We start from the raw sequence: 21,093 nt of genomic DNA, 5'->3' as shown, positions 1-21,093 counted from the left end.
CAGAACCTGTCACAGACACAGACTGAATCAGTAGTAGCTTTGCCCTTCACTCAGCTGGGTGAGGGTAAAACCTTTTAGTGATAAATATGAGCTTTACAAGAAGACAGAGTGATTACATGAAGCCAGACAAAACTATCTGGTTGTTCTTTATGTGAAAAACTTTTTAAGGTTACAAAAAAAAAATAATCACTTTCTAGTTATACTTCCCGTGACGTGAACGTGAAATGGCACAACAGATTTTAGCACAAGCTGAGACATCGGCTTTCAAATACAATAGCCCTGTTTCTCTTCTGAGAATCACCAAGGAAACCCACAGGCTGTGGACATAACCACCAGTTCAGTTATGATTTATAGACTGTGCATAATAGAAAGATTTGACTCATAAGCAGACTTTCAAAATCATCAGTCAATATGTAGATTAACAAAAAGTTAAGGTAAAAAATTTCAGATTAATCTGTCTGTTTCCAGAAGTATTCTTCCTCTTGCCTTCTCAATACAGAGCACAGTTCACTGCCAGTTGCTCAGAACTAAAACATTATTTTAGCAATCACTCCTGGAAGTTCTTCCCTATCTCAAGGGAACTAAACCTTTGCAGATTTTCATGATTATCAACAGGTTTCAGACACTCTGTACTCACAAACCAAACCTCAAGTGGTCAAAGTATTACTCCCAATCCTACTTAATTATTTACTGAGTATAAGAGCTGAGTAAGTGCAAAGAATGGATGTGAAACTGCTTTACTCCTTGATTTTTTATGTCTTGAAACTCCAGTACCATTTTGCCTCTGGGAAATCAACTATTGTTCTGGTCTTCCTTGTATATCAACCATAAACCAACAAATATTACTGAAAATTTCCATCAGTTTCTTGACACTTACCCTTCCATATCTGTTGGCATAGGACCCTGTAAGCAAGGAATGGAAAATGATGATTGTCTCATCCAAATCCCAAATGAATACTCTCTGTAAAAAGAGAATCAAATCAATGTGTTCCTCTGTGAAGCTGATACTTGAAATGGAAAGTTAAAATTTGAATCAGTAAGTGCACAAATGAGAAAATTGTATTGAAATGGTTATATATTAAAACCATAGTTTCCTTGCCATTTATTTTCAGAACTAACAAGTTTTTTCCAGAATAGGGTAATACAATCTGTTAGCTTTTTACTACAATTGCTATTATATCAAATTATTCTATTAGAATAAAATTATAGTTATTGTCAAATACACACAGAAAATGAGTTGTACGATGCATTATTTTAAAGCCAGATGTGAGATAGAAACTGAAATAAATGAAGAGAAGCCTATGAAAATTAAATCTTCTGGGTTTGAATTCTGTATTTCTGCAAGTCTTACAAAACAAAGTTCATGTAACTGCTCTTGAAAATGAACTCTAAAAAATAAAATAAAGCAAATTGCTGCTAAGCATTTAAATCCCCCTAATCTATGTTCATTTTTAATGGATTTTAGGCACCTGAAGCATGAAAATTATGAACTCAGATGTTGCATGTGTAAGAATTTATGGCATCAGTAAATAATTCTTTCACTTACAGCCAATGGAAAATATGTGTTTCAAATTTGTCCTCTGACCACACACAAAATGATATTTTAATGAAAAATAAAGTGTTCAAATACAAGTATTTTAAATCCTGGTGAGACTGTATTTCCCATGATGACAAACAGGCTAAGCTTTTGGAAAGGAAGGGTAATGCAGTGTGGACACTCATAGCTGTGGTGTGTCACTAGAGATGGGTTCTCAACACAAAGCACGGGCTGCTGAGGGGAATGTGAACACAGCATGAGAGAACAAAAACCATTATTGTGCTAGAAGTGTCTCCTGTCCAAATGCAAACCTTAGACTTGGCAAAACATTGCTTTTATTATCTTTTTTTTAATCAAAATGAGAATGAAACCCCCACTATTTCTCAGAGAAAGTAGGTGCTGAAGTTTCTTTAGAAGAAAAATTCTATCTTCCACAAAAATACTATTAGAAAAAAATGAAAGGGAGCTCCAGTGACACTTTATTTTTGATATGTAAATAATACTTCTCTCTGCAAAATAATAATAAAGATAGAGTCTGTACCGGGTCAAAGATATCTAATATAATGTACCTCTAGATCAGAGTCAGGTGGTGGTGAAGGATTATTGTTTCTTCTGCCACGTCCACGTGATTTCCCATCTGAACTACGACGCAATCTATCTGAATCTGAATCTTTAATGGGTGTTGATGGACTGTGGATTGTACTGTATTCTGCTGTAGTAAAGAAATTACATTTTTACCTTTCAGTTTGAACTTCAAAATATTCAACTTACTTGCTTTTTACGTGTGACACTAAAACCAGGATGTTCACTAAAGAGTCCTAACTAAAATAATTAAATCTACAATGGTAAGTGGCAATACTGATACATAAATTAATTAGATCGCATTCAAGTTATATGTAAAGACAGAGATAAATTACTTCAGTAAACAAAAAAAGAGTAAGTAATAAAAACCTTCATTCTTCAAATCATATAGATCATATAACTTCATAGACAAGATTAAACTCTAAATGAACAATTTTACGGGATAACAGCATTTTTATAGAGAGTATTGATTTAATTGTAAGTTTTCAAACATGCTTTAAGATAACCATTATGGTGACTGGTAAGAAAAAAACCATCCAGGTGTGAAAAAAAACCCATATAGAAATTGAAAACTTTTCCAAATTGCCTGGTTGCAGACTCTTTACTACATTTGAGCCAGATGAATAGAATTCTTTCTAAATATGGCATAAAATAGAGTCCTCATTTTCCCAGGGTAAGTTCAATTAATCATTTTTAAATATGCATCAACCATGAAGATGAAATTTATAGTATTCTCCAAAGGCCTACTCAATGCTGAACTTCCCCAATGAGTACCTCCAAAACAGCGTACAATACTGTTTGTAAAGAATTGTATCTTAGTTTTCCTTCAGCAAAAATTATTTACAAAAATATTTACTGTTGTTGAACAGGTAAAAAAGTATGACGATTCACGCATGTAAGAACAACAAAGTTTTCCTGAAAATATGCTAGGTGGAAGATGTTTTGCTATCCATAGACTCAGTAACAGCGAAGTGCTTGAACATTAACAAAGCAGACATGCAGCATAAATTATACTTCCTAACTCATTGAACTAGAACTACCATACTCCTCAGAAATGCAACAAATTTTTAAATCTCTTTTCAAGACTTCCTTTCACTGTCTTAAGTTCACAGAGAAAAGAATTTTATTTTGATGCTTATCATTAGGATTTTTTCCTAAACCCCCCCACTTTTGTGAAGGCAGCTGGAATTTTCAGTATATATTTATCAATTTCACTTCTCAGTTAACTACTCTTTAGAATTCAGTAGATGTGGATATTTGTATCGATATTAATTTACTTTTTAATCAGCCTAGACCATGCATTCCAGTTTGAACAGACAGGTATGTTTCTCACACAAGTGATACTTTCTCCTAAAAAAACATCCTGTTGAGGCCAAAGGTTAGATTAAGGAGGGGACTCTGGACATCTGTGTAACACCACATATTCACAGTTACTCAAAATAATAATGGTTGCTTGTGCTGAATGAAAGGAAAAGGTCTTGAAGTTCTCATGTTCAGCCTTAAAATCTACACTTATTGGAAATTAGTATATATTCTCTATTTCACATTATACTTTTACCTAAGTGTCTCAGGCTACATTAAACAAAGCAGAATAACAAGATAAGATGTAACTCGAGGTAAAATAAAGAATCTTCAAAAAAGACCTGACCTATACCTAAAAGAGTGATTCTGTGTATGTGCCAAACAACAAAAATCATCCAGCCACATCAGTCTATATAACTAAAGACAGAGGTTTAAATGTCAAAGACCATGTACATTCCAATAATACACATTTTTTTCTACGACAATGTACACTTTGGAATATTTATTTAACCTAATACTTTGAATGCTGATTAGTCTTTCTTCTACGGTACTAAAACATAAATAAGAAATCATAGCTCAACTAGTACAAATTTTCCCAACTTTTTAAACTCAAATGAGTTTATCTGTTATTTTTATTATTAAAGTCCTTAATAAAAAAGAAAAAGAAAAGAAAACAATGCACAACAGCTTTGAAATAAATTATAACCCAGTAAAATAGAGACAGGAATTTCTTCAATAGGTATATTGGCCAATGATGTTCTAAATATGTGCTCTAAAATTCAGATGTAATGAAAAATTGCATTTTCTATTGACTAACTGAAATTAGGGTTGCTCTTGGTCTCTGACGGTATTTTTAGGAGTTTGGCTTTAGATCCCCCCCCTTTCTTTTTAATTCTTCTCACAGACGTGATATGCCTAAAAATTTTAAATATTAAACTTGCAGTAGTAATAATAATACTAAATAAAATAGGGAACAGTTAGCACAGAAGAAGTATAAACAAAACTTCATGACAAATAAACCCAAGTAAACCTAAAAGCGTGAACACACAGACCAGAGCATGGTGAGGGCAGGGAAGAAAGTTCCATTTTTGCAAACACCTTCATTTAAGCATACTGCATTCCAAACTTCAAACACAGGGCTGCAAATTTGGGTGGAGGCTCATGTCCATCTCCCCTTCTCAGGCACAAATCATCTGTCTGAATGGGCCAGACCCTCACTGACAGAAAGACTCCCAACCCGACCTCGGGACCCCAAGGTTGGCTGGGCAACACCATAGCCCACCTGTCTGGGGCCCCGCTATACCTGCATCATTCCCAAGAGAGATTTGTTTGTCTTGCTCTTACGGATCTCTCCAGGCAACTTACTCTGCTGCTTTAACAGCCATACCATTAGAAACAAAACATACAAGTTCAGCATTCATTACAGCAATTTAAGTTCCATCCATGAAAGTGGGGGAAAAATTCTTTCCTTCATGGTATTTGCATGCATTTGAAGACTGTTCTCAGATCCCCTGTTGTTAGGTTAACCCTTCCCTGACAATCCTCTTTTCTAGGCTTTGATTATTGCTATTTTCTCTCCAAACTGAACACAGTAATGCAAAGCAAAGTTGAGCAAAGCTTTACTGCTCGTGTCCCACAGGCAACCCTCCCCTGGACACCACTTGGCAGGGGACAATTTGCATTTTCTGCAATATTTTCAGTGAACGTTAGCTTCAGGATCCCTAGATCATCTTCTGAGGAAGAAGCGGCACCTAACTGGTCATTTCTCAAAGACCTGGCCAAATATTGCACATGACCTGAATACACAACACTGATAATACCTGGAGCTTCTGAGCCTACTCGGGAGACCGGTCTGTTATGAACAGTGTTACAGATGGCAGTAACCGATGGGGGGAAACGTGACATAGCGTGTAAGAAACTTTAGCTTCAGGATCCCTAGATCATCTTCTGAGGAAGAAGCGGCACCTAACTGGTCATTTCTCAAAGACCTGGCCAAATATTGCACATGACCTGAATACACAACACTGATAATACCTGGAGCTTCTGAGCCTACTCGGGAGACCGGTCTGTTATGAACAGTGTTACAGATGGCAGTAACCGATGGGGGGAAACGTGACATAGCGTGTAAGAAACTTATTCCATGTTTGTAAAGGGAAACCATAGCATGTTCACTTTGGATTAAGGCTGCTCAACAGGGCAGCCTCCATGTGCACGGCTGGGTTACCAGCTTGCTGTCCAATGGTGGTTCTCAGGTCCTCATAAGGAAACCAAATTAAAGAATCCAGTTTCCAGCTGAGCCCTGAGCCTTGACAAGCCCAAGCCCTGACAAATTCTGGAGCAAGAAAAACAACAGCGGCTGAGGGTACTCGGTGTGCCACTAATATCTGGAGTACTGAGAGCAGTCCGCAGGGAAAGGTAGAGCCTGGAAGGAGCTGCCAACATTCCCCATCCCACATTTGTGCAGTTCATCATTCCTGCCTAAATGTATACCTCACACCTGCTCCTATTCAGATCACATCTCCATTTTTTGAGTTCTCATCCTGTCTCCAAAGAACTTGCAGCCCCTCTCAGCATGGTGTCATCTACATATTTAATAGGCAAACACATTCTGTTCCGTCATCTAAATGATTAATGAAAACACTGGGCCCAAGGCAGACACTGAGGAATGCTGCTGTAGCCACACTTCTATTTTAACTGCAAGCTCTCACTGACTTCTCTCTGGACATGGCTTCCTAAACAGCTTTGTATCATTCCGCTGTAGTTTCTGCTAGACTGCTTTAGCCTAGTTTGCTTATAATGTTAAGTGAAAAGATTTAACTGTCAAGGCAGCAAAAGCCTTGCTGAAGTTGAGCTATATAGCCACAAAACACATTATACCCATTATTCTACATTCATTGACAGCAGGAGGTTAATTTGTTCAACCTCAGCTAACTTCATAGTAACATACATATTTTAGTATTAGACAAGGGAAATGATGCTTCTAAAGCACTGAATTTAATTTTATCCTGTTCCTAAGCATCACAAATGTAGGGAAGTGCAGGAGAAAACCCAGTCCTCCACAAAATCATAAGGAGAAAAGGAGGTGAGGATCAGCTCTCCATTGACTGTCCCAGTACTAAAGCAAGATCACCAAAGGCAGCTGGCAGCAGCCAGGTTAAACACAAGGAGGATTTCAGATAAAAGAATGACAGAATCATAGAATCACAGAATAGTTTGGGTTGGAAGGGACCTTTAAAGGTCATCTGGTCCAACCCTCCTGCAATGAGCAGGGACATCTTCAACTTGTTTGGGTTGCTCAGAGGCCCATCCAACCTGACCTTGAATGTTTCCAGGGAAGGGGCATCTACCACCTCTCCGGACAACCCGTTCCAGTGTTTCACCACCCTCATAGTGAAAAATTTCTTCCTTATATTCATTCTGAGGGAACAAAAAAAAAAAAAAAGCTAGGATATTTGTAGCACCTTTTCTCAAAAAATGCCAGGCTCCCAAAAGATTACAAGGGTTCAAGAGAAGCCTGGAGACATCCTTGGAAGAGGGGATTTCAGGGGTGCTATGGCCATGACTGCGGTAGGAGGTTGGGTCTGTGGGACCAAGCAAGTGGTGGCAACAACCACAAGCTTCGCTGCCTGTTACTGGGAGGTCATTTCATTGTAGGTCCAGCCTGATCTGGTGTCCTGAGCATCCCTAATAGGGGCTGGAGGAATTAGGAGCTGTCCTGGAGGACACCTTCCAGGTTAGTTTTGCCTGGAAGGACTCCAGCTGGGTGCTCTAGGACCGCTCTGCTGACTCAAAGCTCTTCACTTCAAAACAGACTCCTGCTCCAAATTAAAATGCTAATGTAGGCACACCCTAAACATACAAACAACAGCAGCTTTGGAAATCCCCTGAGATGAAAATATCTGGAAGCCGGAAAAGTGCTTAGGGCAAGTCTTATACAAGCTTAGCCTGTCCTCGCTGCTCCCTGGGTGTCTGCTGACGGCCACTGCGGCAGGCAGGGTATGGGGCCGGTTGTTCCATCGGTCTGGACCACTAAAGCTATTTCTGTGTGCTGCCTAAGCCTTCACAAAGTTATAGGAACACTGTAGCAACAGTTATTCTTCTGCACCCATTAACAGGCACACGTTATTTTAGATCTCTCTGCACTCTACTGTCTGACACCAAATGCTACGGCTTGTTTCTGCCTCACACGCTCACAATGCTCTCCTCCAAACCTTGACCAAGTGTAATAGACCCAATCTTGACTTCTCTAGTCAGTAAGAAAAACATTTTTAACTCAGATTCTAAAATGTATTCCTCCTTTTCCAACCTACACAGAACTGTGAGGAATAAAAGGAGTGTCCATTCTGGTTTACCTAAAATATATGAACCATACAGCAGCAGATCTTCCCCTGTGCTACAAGGAACCACATTATTACAACTTGACATAAAATATCATAAGCATATACTTCCCCATTATACATCATCGTGGGCAGTTTTGATGGTTTTGTCACACAGGACAATTTTCCATCATCTCATAAATGAGAATACTCTGATTACTCATGAATAGACAATGCAGCCACGGAGATACCATTTGCAACACTGTATTCTGTAATTCCTTTCTGTTTGTTATGGAAATCCCATTAATTGCTGTATTTTCTTACTACAGATGACAAATTTTGGGAAAACTAGCTGTCCCAGAAATCCCCAAATCAAGTCTATCTCTAGGTAAATCTGCCGGGCAAGTGTGTGGGCAGAGCTCTTGCTGTTGACAAAGGCATTGCAAATTTCATTAGACTTTTTCCCTACTACACTCAAAGGGTATGCAAAAAGGAGTAAATGCACATTACCAAAGTAATCATATCTCATGTCACAATGTAAATCACATGGATGAGATGGGTCTAGGATAGCTACTATAGTCAAATGTCTCTGCAAATAGGTACGTACAAACATTTTCTGTTTAGACTGTGCCCAGGTTAATGCTTTCCCCCCAAATCTTATACTTAATTTCAAATAAAGACCTTAAATCCTCAGGCCAGTTTTATTTCTACTCCCATATATCAAAATAAAAGTGTAAGATAGAGGTAGTTTTAATATCTTGGTCTCGGCTATGTTTTTCTTACTTTTGCATAAATAAAGCTAAACACAAAATTGCACTATACAAACTTCTTCCTTTAGTGCTTACAGGATGAAACAATGCAGCAGAATTGCATAGGTATTTGAGGTTTTTTTTTTATTTTTCTACAAAAAAAAGACTACTATAGTAGTAAGTAAGTAAAAGTACTAAGTATTGCGAGAAACACAATAATGCCTGCTGACAGGCTCATAGAAGGGCATCTTTAATGCTGCTCTGACAGAATGTCAAAATCTTCTCCTTCTGAAAAAATGAATCTTATGTTTGTCTATTAAGGACTAGTAGCATACTATGATAAACTTGACAGAAACCCTCAATAAACTGTTAAAAATATTGGCAAAAATGCCAATTTATTTCAAGACCCTACTGACTTTTTGATTTAGGATTTTATGTTCAAAATAATTACAAAATATTGTGTATATTATGTAAATCAGTATACATTAGGTATACATGAGAACTGTATTAACAAGCCTGTCAGTGGTCCAGAATTTTTATCCAGTTGAAGAAAAAAAGATGAAGCAATCCTATAATGGGCAGGTAGTACCTCTCTCCATCATAGGCACTTCTTCCTTAGTAATTTTTTATGGGTTCAAACAATTTGAAATTATTGTTACTTTTAATCCTACTAAAACTAATCATAAGCATCCTATTTATCTACTAAAAAAATCTATTGAAAAGTGCATCAAGTTCTTAGCCTCAACATATCTTGTGACAGTGAGTCAGGCTATATGTTGTTGAATGCAATTCAAAAGAGTTAAAATTTGTACAATGTTAACATAATACCAGAAGAACAACCATTAACAGAAAAGCAAAACCAGTGCCATACTTTGCTATTCGTTATTGCATCCAATCTCATTTCTTTTTTTATAGAATTTTCGTTGTGTTTCTTTCCTGTATAAATATATACTCTAGCTTTACTCTTCACTTATATTTATGAAAAAGAGCAAACATTAGATCACCACTAATGTACTGCAAATACAGCAGTATTTGTTCCCATACAGGTATTAGTAAAAAGCTGCCTATATAGTCTATTTGCTCTGTTTTACTTTCCTGTCTCTAATTTATTGTTATGAAATATGATAAGGAGAAACTGTAAAAGTAGCTTTCCCTTTTGCAATACTAAGTGTGCTTTAGTGTTCAAGGAAAAAGAAGTTTAGTCTTTAAGAGCAAAATGGTGACCCATGGCTGAGAACAATATTTGTGGGCTAGCACAGCCCTTGTGGGGTTTTTAGTCTGCATTGTGAAGTATGTGAGTAATATGAAAAAAACCTTCCAGTAATATTTTAAACATACTTATTGCAGAAACCAAGAAAACTGAAGGAAATCAAATCTCAAGAACAATGCCAGTCTCTCTTGTGAGAAACAGTATAATAAATTATAAATACAGCATCATATGAAACAGAAGGATAAATTCAGCTTTGTTGACTGCATTTCTAAACAAAAACTTGCACAAATCAAGAATTTTTTGTTACGAGCTTTGATGATCAAGTTTAAATATTAGAAACAGAGAAAATTACTAAAGCTTCAGAAAAAGTAGCCATTTTCTACATTAACTCTTAGAAATACATGTTATGAATGTTCCTCTAATTATTTTAGAACATCAGGGCAAGGCATAATAGATTGGGACAAAATTTCATCCATCCAGGATAAATTTCAACACTGGCCAACAGCAGGTGACTAGCTGAGAGAGCATAAAAATGATAGACATGTACATAGTGCCAATTCATCCACTGTCTCCAGTGATTTTTTGTGTCAAGAATTTCTTGTACTGAATTTGGCATCTGTGTAAATCCAATCTTCGAGTTTGTCTAAGCAATGCTTGAACTGGCATAAACTTTTTGCACCCACATTTTGCAGCAAGGAGCTGCACAGCTTACCTACATGCAACATAAAGAAATAATTCCCTTTGTTCACTCTGAACGTAGTCTACTTTCATTTTTTTTTTATCATTTTAATTATTATTACTTCTCTTCCCTACCACAGCTCACATGAAAAATCAGCAACTCGCTGTTCATACCCGGGATAATCTACTCATGTATGGATTGAAAGCTCATCCCAGAAGGAACCTAATATTCTGATGAAAAACATTTTATTCTGTAAAGCAGAAGTTAGAATTCTACAAGTGGAAAAAAAACCTTGGAAAATTCTTACTTTTTAACTGAAACAAAATTTCCAGTGAAATCTGAAGCAAAGCACACATTCAAAATTTGAAGTGTCATACTGAGATTTATTGTTTTGTTTAATAATTTTCTGATTATGTCACTAGCAAAAATACAGCCTTCTGTTCACAAGAAAATAACATTAATTTGTATGTCCGATTTATGGAGACATGGACTATCAACCTCTGTGCAATCAGAAGGTTTTGTCATGACTGAGGTACAAGAAATGTTTCAGATCCACAAAGGAATGAGAAAGAAGAAACACTGAGCATGGAAAATCTCAGGTTCTTCTGCAAGAATCCCTGGACGTCCTGGATTGCATGGCAAAAACTTGCATATTTAACTAGGAACTGTGGGAAACCATAAAAGGATTATTTTATATTTGGACAAGGAATTAAACACATTTTAAGTGAAATTATTTGAGCTTTCTGAGTCTGCAAAACTCTACTAAAAATGTCACAAGAGCACATAATTACTTACTCTTTTTTCACATGTTTCTTACCAGACTCTTCTGTTTCACTTACTGGCCCAAATTCATAGGAACCACCTATGTCTGTCAAATTATTCTGGTGCCTCTGTAAAGTCTGAAGGCCGTTCTGTGCTTGTCCTGGCATAGTTCAGAACCGCACAGATTACATGGGGTTTTTTAAATATAGAAGATGCCTAGGGATATCAACATCCAGTAAGAACAGCTGCAATTCAGCAACTGGAGCCCATCCTACTAAAGCAGTACAGTAGCCTAACGTGATGGCTCTGCACTGATCCCCACCACCTCTCATACACAGCGTTCCAGTTGTTGTAGAGAATTAGCAGCCTAACTTGACCACATGTGCCAAAACATGCTACAGAAATCTGACTAATTGTAATTAAAATTTGATTAGTTTGCTCCTTTGTCCTGTGTTTTTGACCCAGTTGTGAATTTCCTTCTCTCTAATATGCCTTCCGCTTGTTCCCACTCCACCAGAATTCCCTTTCTCCATGCTGATCCCTCTTTTCTTTGACCCCAGCCTTGCTTTGTCTTCCAAGCATACTGTTTATGAGCTCAACTAAGGCTTTGCAATAAACTTTAGCAAGAAGAAAGCAAAAAAATGTACACTGTCCGAAGGGAAATGGCAGGCGCAGCACTGGATTCACTGACTGGTCCTCACTTCCCTTCTACCAGGGTTGAAGGTTTGTGAGGCAGCAAATGGTCTCACCTAATTTTAACCTAGGGACCCAACGCTGGTATTGTCAGCCACCTTAAACTGCTTTCATACCAGTGGAGAGGCTTTGGCACCTCAGGATTAAGACCGTTGTTAAACTGAACTCTAAATAGAGGCACTCATCTCTCTCCACCCAATACAGAAGGAGCCTAAATGGGCTTGTTCCTAACTTAAATGCATAAAGGCAAGTGTGTAAAGATAAATGGAGAAATCTCGGTCTAGGCCTATACCTTCCACTGATTGCGACCATGTTGGTGAAGGGCAACAGAAAGATGGCTTCCCTTAGCTCCTCCTAATAGAGAGTGGCCCACAGCAGGTACTTTCCTAAACGTGTCCCTGCCTGTGGTACAGGCAGCCAGCTCAAGATAACCCCATACCTACACGAAGACCTGTTATTTGCTAACCGTTTGAAGGAACTTTTTCAGAATTGTTACATCAGTAACTTAAGTATCTCAGGGAAAGAGAAGGCAGTCCCAGCAATGCCAGAGGAGGTATGGACATGACCAAGGAACATGTCTATGGGAGCAGTGGTAGGGCACCCGTGGATGTACAGCTTTCAATACATGAAAGCATAAACTAGAAGAGGACTTAGGTGCAGGACACATCCATGAGAAAGCCCACCAACTTCTTCAAAATTTTTACACAAAACTTTTTTAACAACAATGTGGAAGATTTGAGGGAGAAAAGAAAAACTTCTTAAGAAGGAACTGGTAGAAAATTTCTGTCCAGGCTTATAGAGCACAGAAAACTCTTTAAATAGGAAGATAGCCTTTAAGCCACTAAGTTTGAACTTGGGAAAAATATACCTCCTCTCTCTGTATATGCATTTACTGTTGCTTTTAGGAAGCATCAACTTTAAAAAAATATGTGCAAAGATTTTGCAAAAGATTAAGACCCAGATGATACAACAATTCAATTTTAGTATCTTGATAAAAGCTAAAACTTGATGACATTTGGTTTTGGGGGTAAGGGCAACTTACTACCTCCAACTTAAGAAGAGCAAAAAAAAAAAAAACCCACAAGAAAACAAAACCAAAAAATTAAAAACTAAGTGAAAAGCAGAGTAATTATGCAGACTCCAATACACATCCATATATTCTAAAAGCCACAGATTCCAATATGCATTCATATGTTTAGAAAAATTCCTTTCCCAAATACGTTGCGCACATATGTGATCTCATGTATATAAACACAAACACCAGCTGTTTTTATTTCCCTACTTACTTTCAGCAAATGTATCAAAATAGACAACACGACATACCTTTTCTATAGGTACACGCTCATGCAGAAAAGCAAGAGAGCCCTAGCAAATTATATTAAAGCTCACATTGCACATGCAAGATCAGTACCATCAAAGTACTTCAAGAAAACTAAAAACAACCTCCCCCAACAAAACTCCACATAACCTCCTGTTAATATTGCCAAACCATAGCTGCTTCTTACCACATTACTGAGAAACACATCTGCAATCTCGGACTTTCTGACAGATTTCCAACTTCTGCCATCTACTAACTACTGACATGCTTGAAGTGTTAAAAAATGTATTTTGTTTTTTTTAAATAATGGGAAAAGTATTTTTCACCTCTCATTTCCAAAAACAGCTGGAGCAGCTTGGCATAAATGTTCAAAAAATATCTCAACTAGTAAAGGACTGCCAAATTCCAGCAAGAAAGGTAAAACGACTGGGAAGAAGGACAAGCCACTGAAAATCTTTTCTTAAAATGGAAACACTTATGCAATTTCAACTCCCCATTACAAGCATTATTATGTCCTCCGAAAGTGAAAAACACAAAAGCTCTCTTTCAAGTGGACAGTTGGGCTACGGTCTGAAGGCCTCTCAATTTCAGTCTTAGGAAAATCAAAGGACTTTATCTTAATGAAGACAGAGCTTAAAAGCATCAGGTTCTGGTTTAGTGTAAAGACCTTCCCATATCCTGCAATTTTTAACACAAGCATTTTACAAATAAATACAAACAACTTGTATTTCGTACAAGCTCTAAACTTTTACTGATCCTGTTTTTTCTTTAGTCTATTTTCTGTTAGAATCTGTGCAAGATATGCCACAGGCTCAGGATTAAGAAATAATAATAATAAAAAAAATAAATCAATGACTACACACACACACACACACACACAAATTCCAATTCAACCCCCTTTTAACTTACAAAAACGTGCTTCATAGGGACCATAAAATCCATGTAATTACCTGCTGCAGGATCTGTGACTGCCTGACTGGTGATGCCAGATGGTGGTTCTTGAAGCTGGTATGTTGCATTTGTGGAGGGTGTCGTTGGACTGGTATTGCTGTTTGTCATGTAATGTGAAGGATATGGTGAGCTATTATAATACTGTGCATATTGACCCTGGCCAAAACTGGGATAAGAGGGATATTCCTGCAAGACAAAAAAGCAACTGAATAGTCCATCAACGTTTTGCTACTTTTTAGTATAAATTCCAAAATGTAACTACAAACACATGTCAGCCTTTCAGCACGTATGCTTCCTGGACTGGATGCTGTAGGACCCAAAACTGGGAGGCAGTAAAATGAAATCTAAATTACACATAATTTAGTATGTCTTCTCATACAAATAGTTTATCAGGCACACTACCGAAGATGTGTGAAAAAGAACATCAAACCCAGACAATTAGTGCTATTATTGGAAGATGACGAATTGAAGAAGAACATTTATAAACATTAGTTTAACTTAAAATGATGCTTATTTCATTCAAAAAGCTATTTAAGGGTTACATTTTTTCAGTGGATGATAATTCGAAGTTTGCCAAAGTTTCCTTGACTCATATTTACAAATTTACCTGCTGTGAACTATTAAATCCAGTAGAATTTGTGAGGGAATTATTTCCTGCATATATTCCTGATGATGTTGTAAAACTGCTGCCTGAAATGAAATGAAAAATTATGTGAATTACTAAAACACAGTATCAGAAAATAACTTCCATTATGCGATTATATCATAAGGATATGGCATATTTGTAATATTTCCCATATGTTGACCGATTTGGTTGTCATCAGCTCTATAACATGTTAATACAGGGAAAGTGATAATTCATCACTCCCACACCCTGTGTTTCATTACTGCAATAAAAAGAAAAATTTGAAATTTAGACAGGAATTTGGAGCCACCTCGGGTCTCACTGAATATTAGGCTACCCACCCCTCTGAATAATCCTCAGGATTGTGGAAGTAATAAGCATTTCTTCACTGTCAGTTTTTGTTGAATGATAACTGCGAGCCTTGCCCCAAGAGATGCCATCTTCCCTCACTGAAGCCCACTGGCTCCGTTTCTCCTACAACCTTCAATAACCAGGTCCTCTCCCCTCCCTGAGCCTCAGCGCCCGAAGGAACAGCAAAAGCCGTAACTCCCTGCTCCCAACAGCTCAGCCTGACTGTGAAGCCATTAGGATTTGGTAATCGATCATAGACAGCCTTGGGCCGCACGCCTTTTTCTTTTTTGATAGTCTACCGGGCATGACACAAGGAAAAAAAAGCTGCTCTCTGAGAAGGGAGACCCAAGATTGAATTTAGCCCAGAGACTGAATTACTGCCTTCACCTCCCTCCTCCCCTCACAAGCCACCAAAACCAGACAGATGGGGCTCTTGTTTAATACCTAACCTGAGAAGCTGTTCCACTAAAAGGGCAGCAACCCCCTTTCAGCTGTTTTGCCCTCGCTGGTTATAACCCGGGAGTGACACAGCCACCAGCTGAGACATATGGATGCACAGGGTGAAGCTACGTAAGCCAACAGAAAGTCTGTAATGAGGCAACCTATTGAACTCGTCCAGCGGGAGAGCACCAGCCAGCGAGGAGGACCTCACGTTAAAGCGCACAGGTTGTTTACAGCCACCCTCGCCACCGAAACCTGCCTTAGAGCAAAGATGCACAGAGACCTTGGGAGCAAAAGCTTGCAGGTGAGCAAAGGAGACAAGGAGGGATGGAAATCAACAGGGAGCCATGGCGTACTGATACACCAATCCTCTGATGTACCCGACACAACTCAATTAACAACCAAATCCTACACAGTGGTTACTCATTGGGAAAAACAACATTTCTTGCAACTCCAAACAGCGAGGAATGCAGGCAGGGCTGCATGCTTACTACAAGCCCTAAAGGGCATTTGTGAGCTATTTACTTTCTTAAACAAAACAAAAAAACCACCCCATAGGTATCATGGCTATAAAAAGTCAGAAGGTGAAATATTTAAATGCTTTGATTGCAAAGGTTACTAAAAATGCACACAAATTAAGCCACAAAGTAGATGTGAAGTTTGTCCAACAGCAGTGGGAGTAAAAGATGAAGCTTAAACTTAACGCACGATAATGACTGTAAACACTTCTCTTGTATCTGCTATTAGTGCAAAAGCTCTGTGGTTGTTGATAGATGCTACTAATCCTGTGAACTAAAATCAGACTGCTTCAGCAGAAGAGTTGACATCCAAGTTTAGCAGATAGTACAGATAAACAGTACTAATGAGAAAAACATGTTGTTTTAAATTTAATTTAAAATTGGAAAACAGATGGGGTTTTTTTATTATAACAAACCCCAGAGCCAAAATACAGCTGAAGAATATTTTAATTTGCAAAACTTTGAAATGCTATTTTATTTCTAAGAGTTCTTTGGCTGGAAGAATGTAAGTCACTGTGTCTCTTTTTATTTCTGTAGTTATTTCTGAGTGATGCAGTAATGCATTCAAACACAAGCTTTATAGGTGCGTGGTTTGAACCATTCCAAAAAGATATAAAAGGCCTCTCATAGTTATAAGAATGGGGAAAAAAAAACAAACAACCAAACACCACCAAAATTTTTTTTGATGAATACATTACCTTTCCACAGAAAGTTTGGGAAGTAATTTGCAAGAGCCAATGAGAAAAGTAATGACATGCCAGCCAGCATCGCTCCCTCTCAGACAAAGACACACACATACACAGACCTCTCTCTTTCATCTCATGGTCAGCGCTGGCTCCTATGGAGGAGGGGTAGGGGTCTCCTAGACCGTAACAAACATGAAGCAGGTTTCTCAGAAACGGCTCTGTGGGCCACCCAGAACTACTGGCCTAAAGTTGTTTTTAAAATACTCCAATTTTGCCATTTGTTTTTTAAATAATCGGCCATGGCACGGCATAGAGCTGCTGTTCCTGCCCCGGCTGAGCAAACAAAAAAATAAGAATCTTCACAAAACGCGTGAGATTTACTGCCCCAAGTTCGCCTGCCACGTAGCTTTAAAATGTGATAAAAGCTGTAAATTGCAGGTCAAAGGTCTATTTTGCAAAGGGCGCGGACCCACATTAAAGCTGGGAATCCCAGTCAGCGTCGGAAAGCGGCTGGACCCTGCTGGGACCAGGGCGCGGGCTCCAGGCGCAGGGCTTGCCCCCGCGCCGCCGCGAGGCGCAGGATGCGGTCCTCCCCTGGGAATTTGCCACAGAAGTCCATTTGCTTTCCTAGCTCAGTCTCCTTGCCATGGGCTATGTCTATCATCAGGGTACAACGTATGTGGCAGCAGTTTAGTGCAGCTCTCCTGGGAGAGCCTAAGACGGCCAGATGGGCTATTTAAACTCAAGGTTTCTTCCGTTTGCTTACGGTGTTTAAAAATCCTTGGCAAACTCCCCCTTGTTGTCCTAGTAACTGCTTAGCCATCCAGCACAATATTTTTATACTGTATAATAATAACCAAATACCTTAACGTTTACTTTTTTATGGATGAATTCCCAAACCAATTGGTCATTATATTCTCAGACACCACAGTCTTGGTAACTAAAGCAACGCTGGTGCTCATCACAGGTATAGTAGTATTCCAAGCGGTAGGATACTGGGGTGCAAGGTAAAAGCCATGCTTTTACCACAGCCAAAGGATACTCAAGAAGACAATTGCAAATGGAGCTCTTCCCATCGCGTTTCCCCCAGCCCTTCTCCACTCCATTTATCCTCCTGGGCAATCCTTATAACTCTGCCAATATAGGAACAACGGCCTGTTCCCACAGCCATTAGTCATGTAAGTGGTCTTTCAACGTCTATGAAGCAACTTATATGAAAAACAGCTTAAGAAACATACTCATTAAAGTAAGGGTGGGGGAAATGGGGAGACGGGGTGGCAGAACCACCCAGGTCCTCTTCACACCCGCTCCACTCTCCACCCCCTGTTATAGGGATGATAAATTTGTAACAAACAAAAACCCAATTACCAGAATAACCTTAGCAAGGAGTCACAGGCAGTGATTTTCCTTACCATTTTCAAAAGTTGGCAGTCTCTCCCTCCGCTATTGTTCGATGACTAATCACGCTGTAATTTTAGCAGGGTCAGGAAAAGCACTGGGTTTAATTGGCTGCACACACACCGCAAGGCAGCGCCTTTACATTGCAGGGAGAGGGACCAGAATAACTCCAAAGCTTTTGAGCGCGAGGTAACCCCAATCAGGGAGCAACAAGCATGGCAACTGCAAGGCCGCTAGGAAATCCCGTTTACTGCAGGCAAGAATGCCAGCCAGGCCCCGAGCACGCTGTCATGCAACGCTTGGTTGTGAAGTAGGTTGTGGGATCCATCATCTCCATTTAGCAGCTCAGCAGCCGCACACAGGAGATGAAGAATGGCTCTTGCAAGGCTGAGGCTGCAGCCTGCCCATATACTGCTGGCGGAGGAAAGGAGAATAAACTCATTTTCCTCTCTGGAGGCTTCTGCACAAACAAGTGAACAGCAGCAGCACTACCCCTGTCTTCTGTCAAGAGAATCAGTTTTGTCCTTAAATAATAGGTGAAGCTATGAATAGGTTCCCCTTCCAAAATTAAGTGAGGAAAGGGAAACAAAAGTTCCTGTTTACTTTTAACATCTGTTCAATCAAAAGGAAGAATGAAGTCAATTTAAAGTTGTTTCAAATTCAAAATTTTGCCAAATGAAAACATTAAAAAGACATATATTCTCATATAGTATAGATATATACTGTCAATATTTAACTGCGAGAAAGACCTGTTCAGCAATGTGATTATTTTCTACTTAGCGTCTTACAACTCCAGCAATATCTTAATTTGAAATATTCTCCTTATTTCCAGTCTTACGGTCTGTAAGGTTTCTGTAGGAGACCAGTCCTTCCCTCATCCACACGCCATGCTCTTCATGAGCACAACAGAAATGACATACACACCACGAGGACCCCAGACTCTTCCACTCGGTCCTGTGGTTCTTCCACCCAAGCCAGACTGTCAGGGATCTGCTGCCTTCCACGGACGACACAACTGGAGCAGAACCCAGGCTCAACCCCCCTCCTCCCTCAACCCTGCAGATGATATCAACACCTCATGAAATCAACACCTCTGACCCTCCTCTCGTTAGAGCTTCACAACTGGGTCATCTCTAACACATTTCTTTTGCAGAATATTTTTAGATCCTTGCCTTTCAATGTGTACAGCTGAAATGCTTTCCAAGGTCTTACTGTTCCATCTCTTGACAACCGCCACCCTTTCATGACCTTGACAATTCTGATCTTATACATTTTGCATATTGCAGAAAACAAAGCAATACCCTTTATGACAGACCTCTATGTAGTCCATTGACCAAGTCCTGGCTTTGCTCTACTAATGCCAGAATTCACTACTTAGTCTTAAAATTTTCCAACAAGCACTCTCTCACATTATCCCATGCTGCTCCCCCTTTCCTCCTTCCATCGAATGAGTTTCCCATAGACATCTGCAAAACTACTTCACTGTCCTCCCTAAAATCCCCTTTTATTGACATCCCTCTGCTCTGTATCTTACATAAAACCCCCACCTTTAGAGCTGTTGGATAACCAATATGGGGTGACGGCTGTTTATTACACCTAAACTGTGTCAGCTTTTTTGTTGTATTAGGCCCTAATAAGGCTGTGTGTTTTATTTCACCCTCCAACTTCTATGGGGACTATATTTTCATCTGGCTGTATAAGTTAGCACAACAGGATCCTGATACATGACTGTGGCACAAAGGCACTACTGCAAGAGAAATTACAGGCAACACAGACATGATTTTTCAATAACTCTATTTCTTAGCAACCATGAATTATCAGTTCCTTAAAAGCTGGAATGTCGATCCAGGAGTTCCTTGTAGCTGCTGCTGGCAAGCATTTTGAGCTCTCTCCTACAGAGAAGTAGGGGTTTTTTTTCAGAGAGGGTATGCATGTTTGGTTTTTTTAGTGTGACTATCCGCAGAAAGCAAGACCAACAACCTGGTTATGGTTATATTTACTCCCATGAGTAGAAGATTACCACTATTCAGCATGTAGACGAAAGTTTTGCATACTGCTCATGCTATCTTCCTCTTACTTGTCAGAGCACACTACAAGTAAGCAATACTTCAGCTGTCAGATGGTAGCTTCTGCCCTACAGAGCTACTCAACACACAGTTCAAAAGAGGATTTAAAAAAACCCTCAAAACCACCTCTTTTGTGTCTGAGTGAAGGACTGGATCAATATACCCCTAAAGCCGTGGAACAAAAGCAAAAACTCATTCACTTGGTCTCTGAAAGCACTTCTGCCTCAAGACATTTCATGGAGCGTTTACATGATGGCGCAGAGTTTAAATGGAGCATGATAATAACAAAGAGAGGTGCTAAACTTTTAAAAAATGTGGTCCAGTTCTGTGAGTGATCATTTATTTCAACAATTCTAAAATCTGCAACACACGTGATTTCAGCTGTCAGACTGGGGTGTGAAAAGTCCTGCAGCAGACATCCAAAATTAGCTATTTGTAGTAAACAAGGACTTTTTAAAATATCCCTTAAAGTGGTGCAAATCCAGAACCAGGCACACCCAGCAACTTCCCAATACAGAAGAGGAAAAAGGAATCGGGAAAACAAGGTGGAAAGATATTAAGTAAACCAAACAGGCAAGTAAGACTACAAAATATAATCGATAATAATAGCCCTCACATACAAAGACTTAGAGCTTTTAAATAGACTTCAAAGAAACAGACTTCAATCATTACTTAGCTACCTCCACAGCTGCAGTAGGTATTTTTATCTTCTTCTCCCTCCCCGCACACACTCAGGTGTCAAATTATATTTGGCACTTCCTAAATTCATAATCCTGACACGTTTTCCAGGACTCGCTTTGTCACATTCACTATTTGTTAAACTACTGCTATTTGGAGATACATTTTTACTGTAATAACACTACAACACTTCACTATTTAAAAATTAATGAAGTCACTAAGCGAGGGATC

General features: G+C 39.0%; 1 protein-coding gene across 9 annotated transcripts in view; it reads right to left on the bottom strand.

Annotated features, from left to right (window-relative positions):
- Positions 1-21,093, bottom strand: part of EYA1 (EYA transcriptional coactivator and phosphatase 1) — an 84,777-nt gene that overhangs the window by 42,268 nt on the left and 21,416 nt on the right. For 7 of the 9 annotated variants that reach the window (XM_035890093.1, XM_009634498.2, XM_009634499.2 and 4 more), the window contains 4 exons: positions 14,707-14,789; positions 14,099-14,285; positions 2,107-2,246; positions 878-961 (listed from right to left, as the gene is read on the bottom strand). In XM_035890093.1, the coding sequence (XP_035745986.1) occupies positions 878-961; positions 2,107-2,246; positions 14,099-14,285; positions 14,707-14,789 (494 nt within the window). Of the gene's footprint in view, positions 1-877; positions 962-2,106; positions 2,250-6,801; positions 6,806-14,098; positions 14,286-14,706; positions 14,790-21,093 lie in introns of all 9 variants that reach the window. The other 2 variants (XM_009634503.2, XM_035890094.1) reach the window with 2 other exon arrangements.

Source organism: Egretta garzetta, unplaced genomic scaffold, assembly GCF_000687185.1.
Source record: "Egretta garzetta isolate BGI_Z169 unplaced genomic scaffold, ASM68718v1 scaffold251, whole genome shotgun sequence".
Classification (NCBI taxonomy): Eukaryota; Metazoa; Chordata; class Aves; order Pelecaniformes; family Ardeidae; genus Egretta; species Egretta garzetta.
This window is presented reverse-complemented; position numbering and strand designations above follow the sequence as displayed.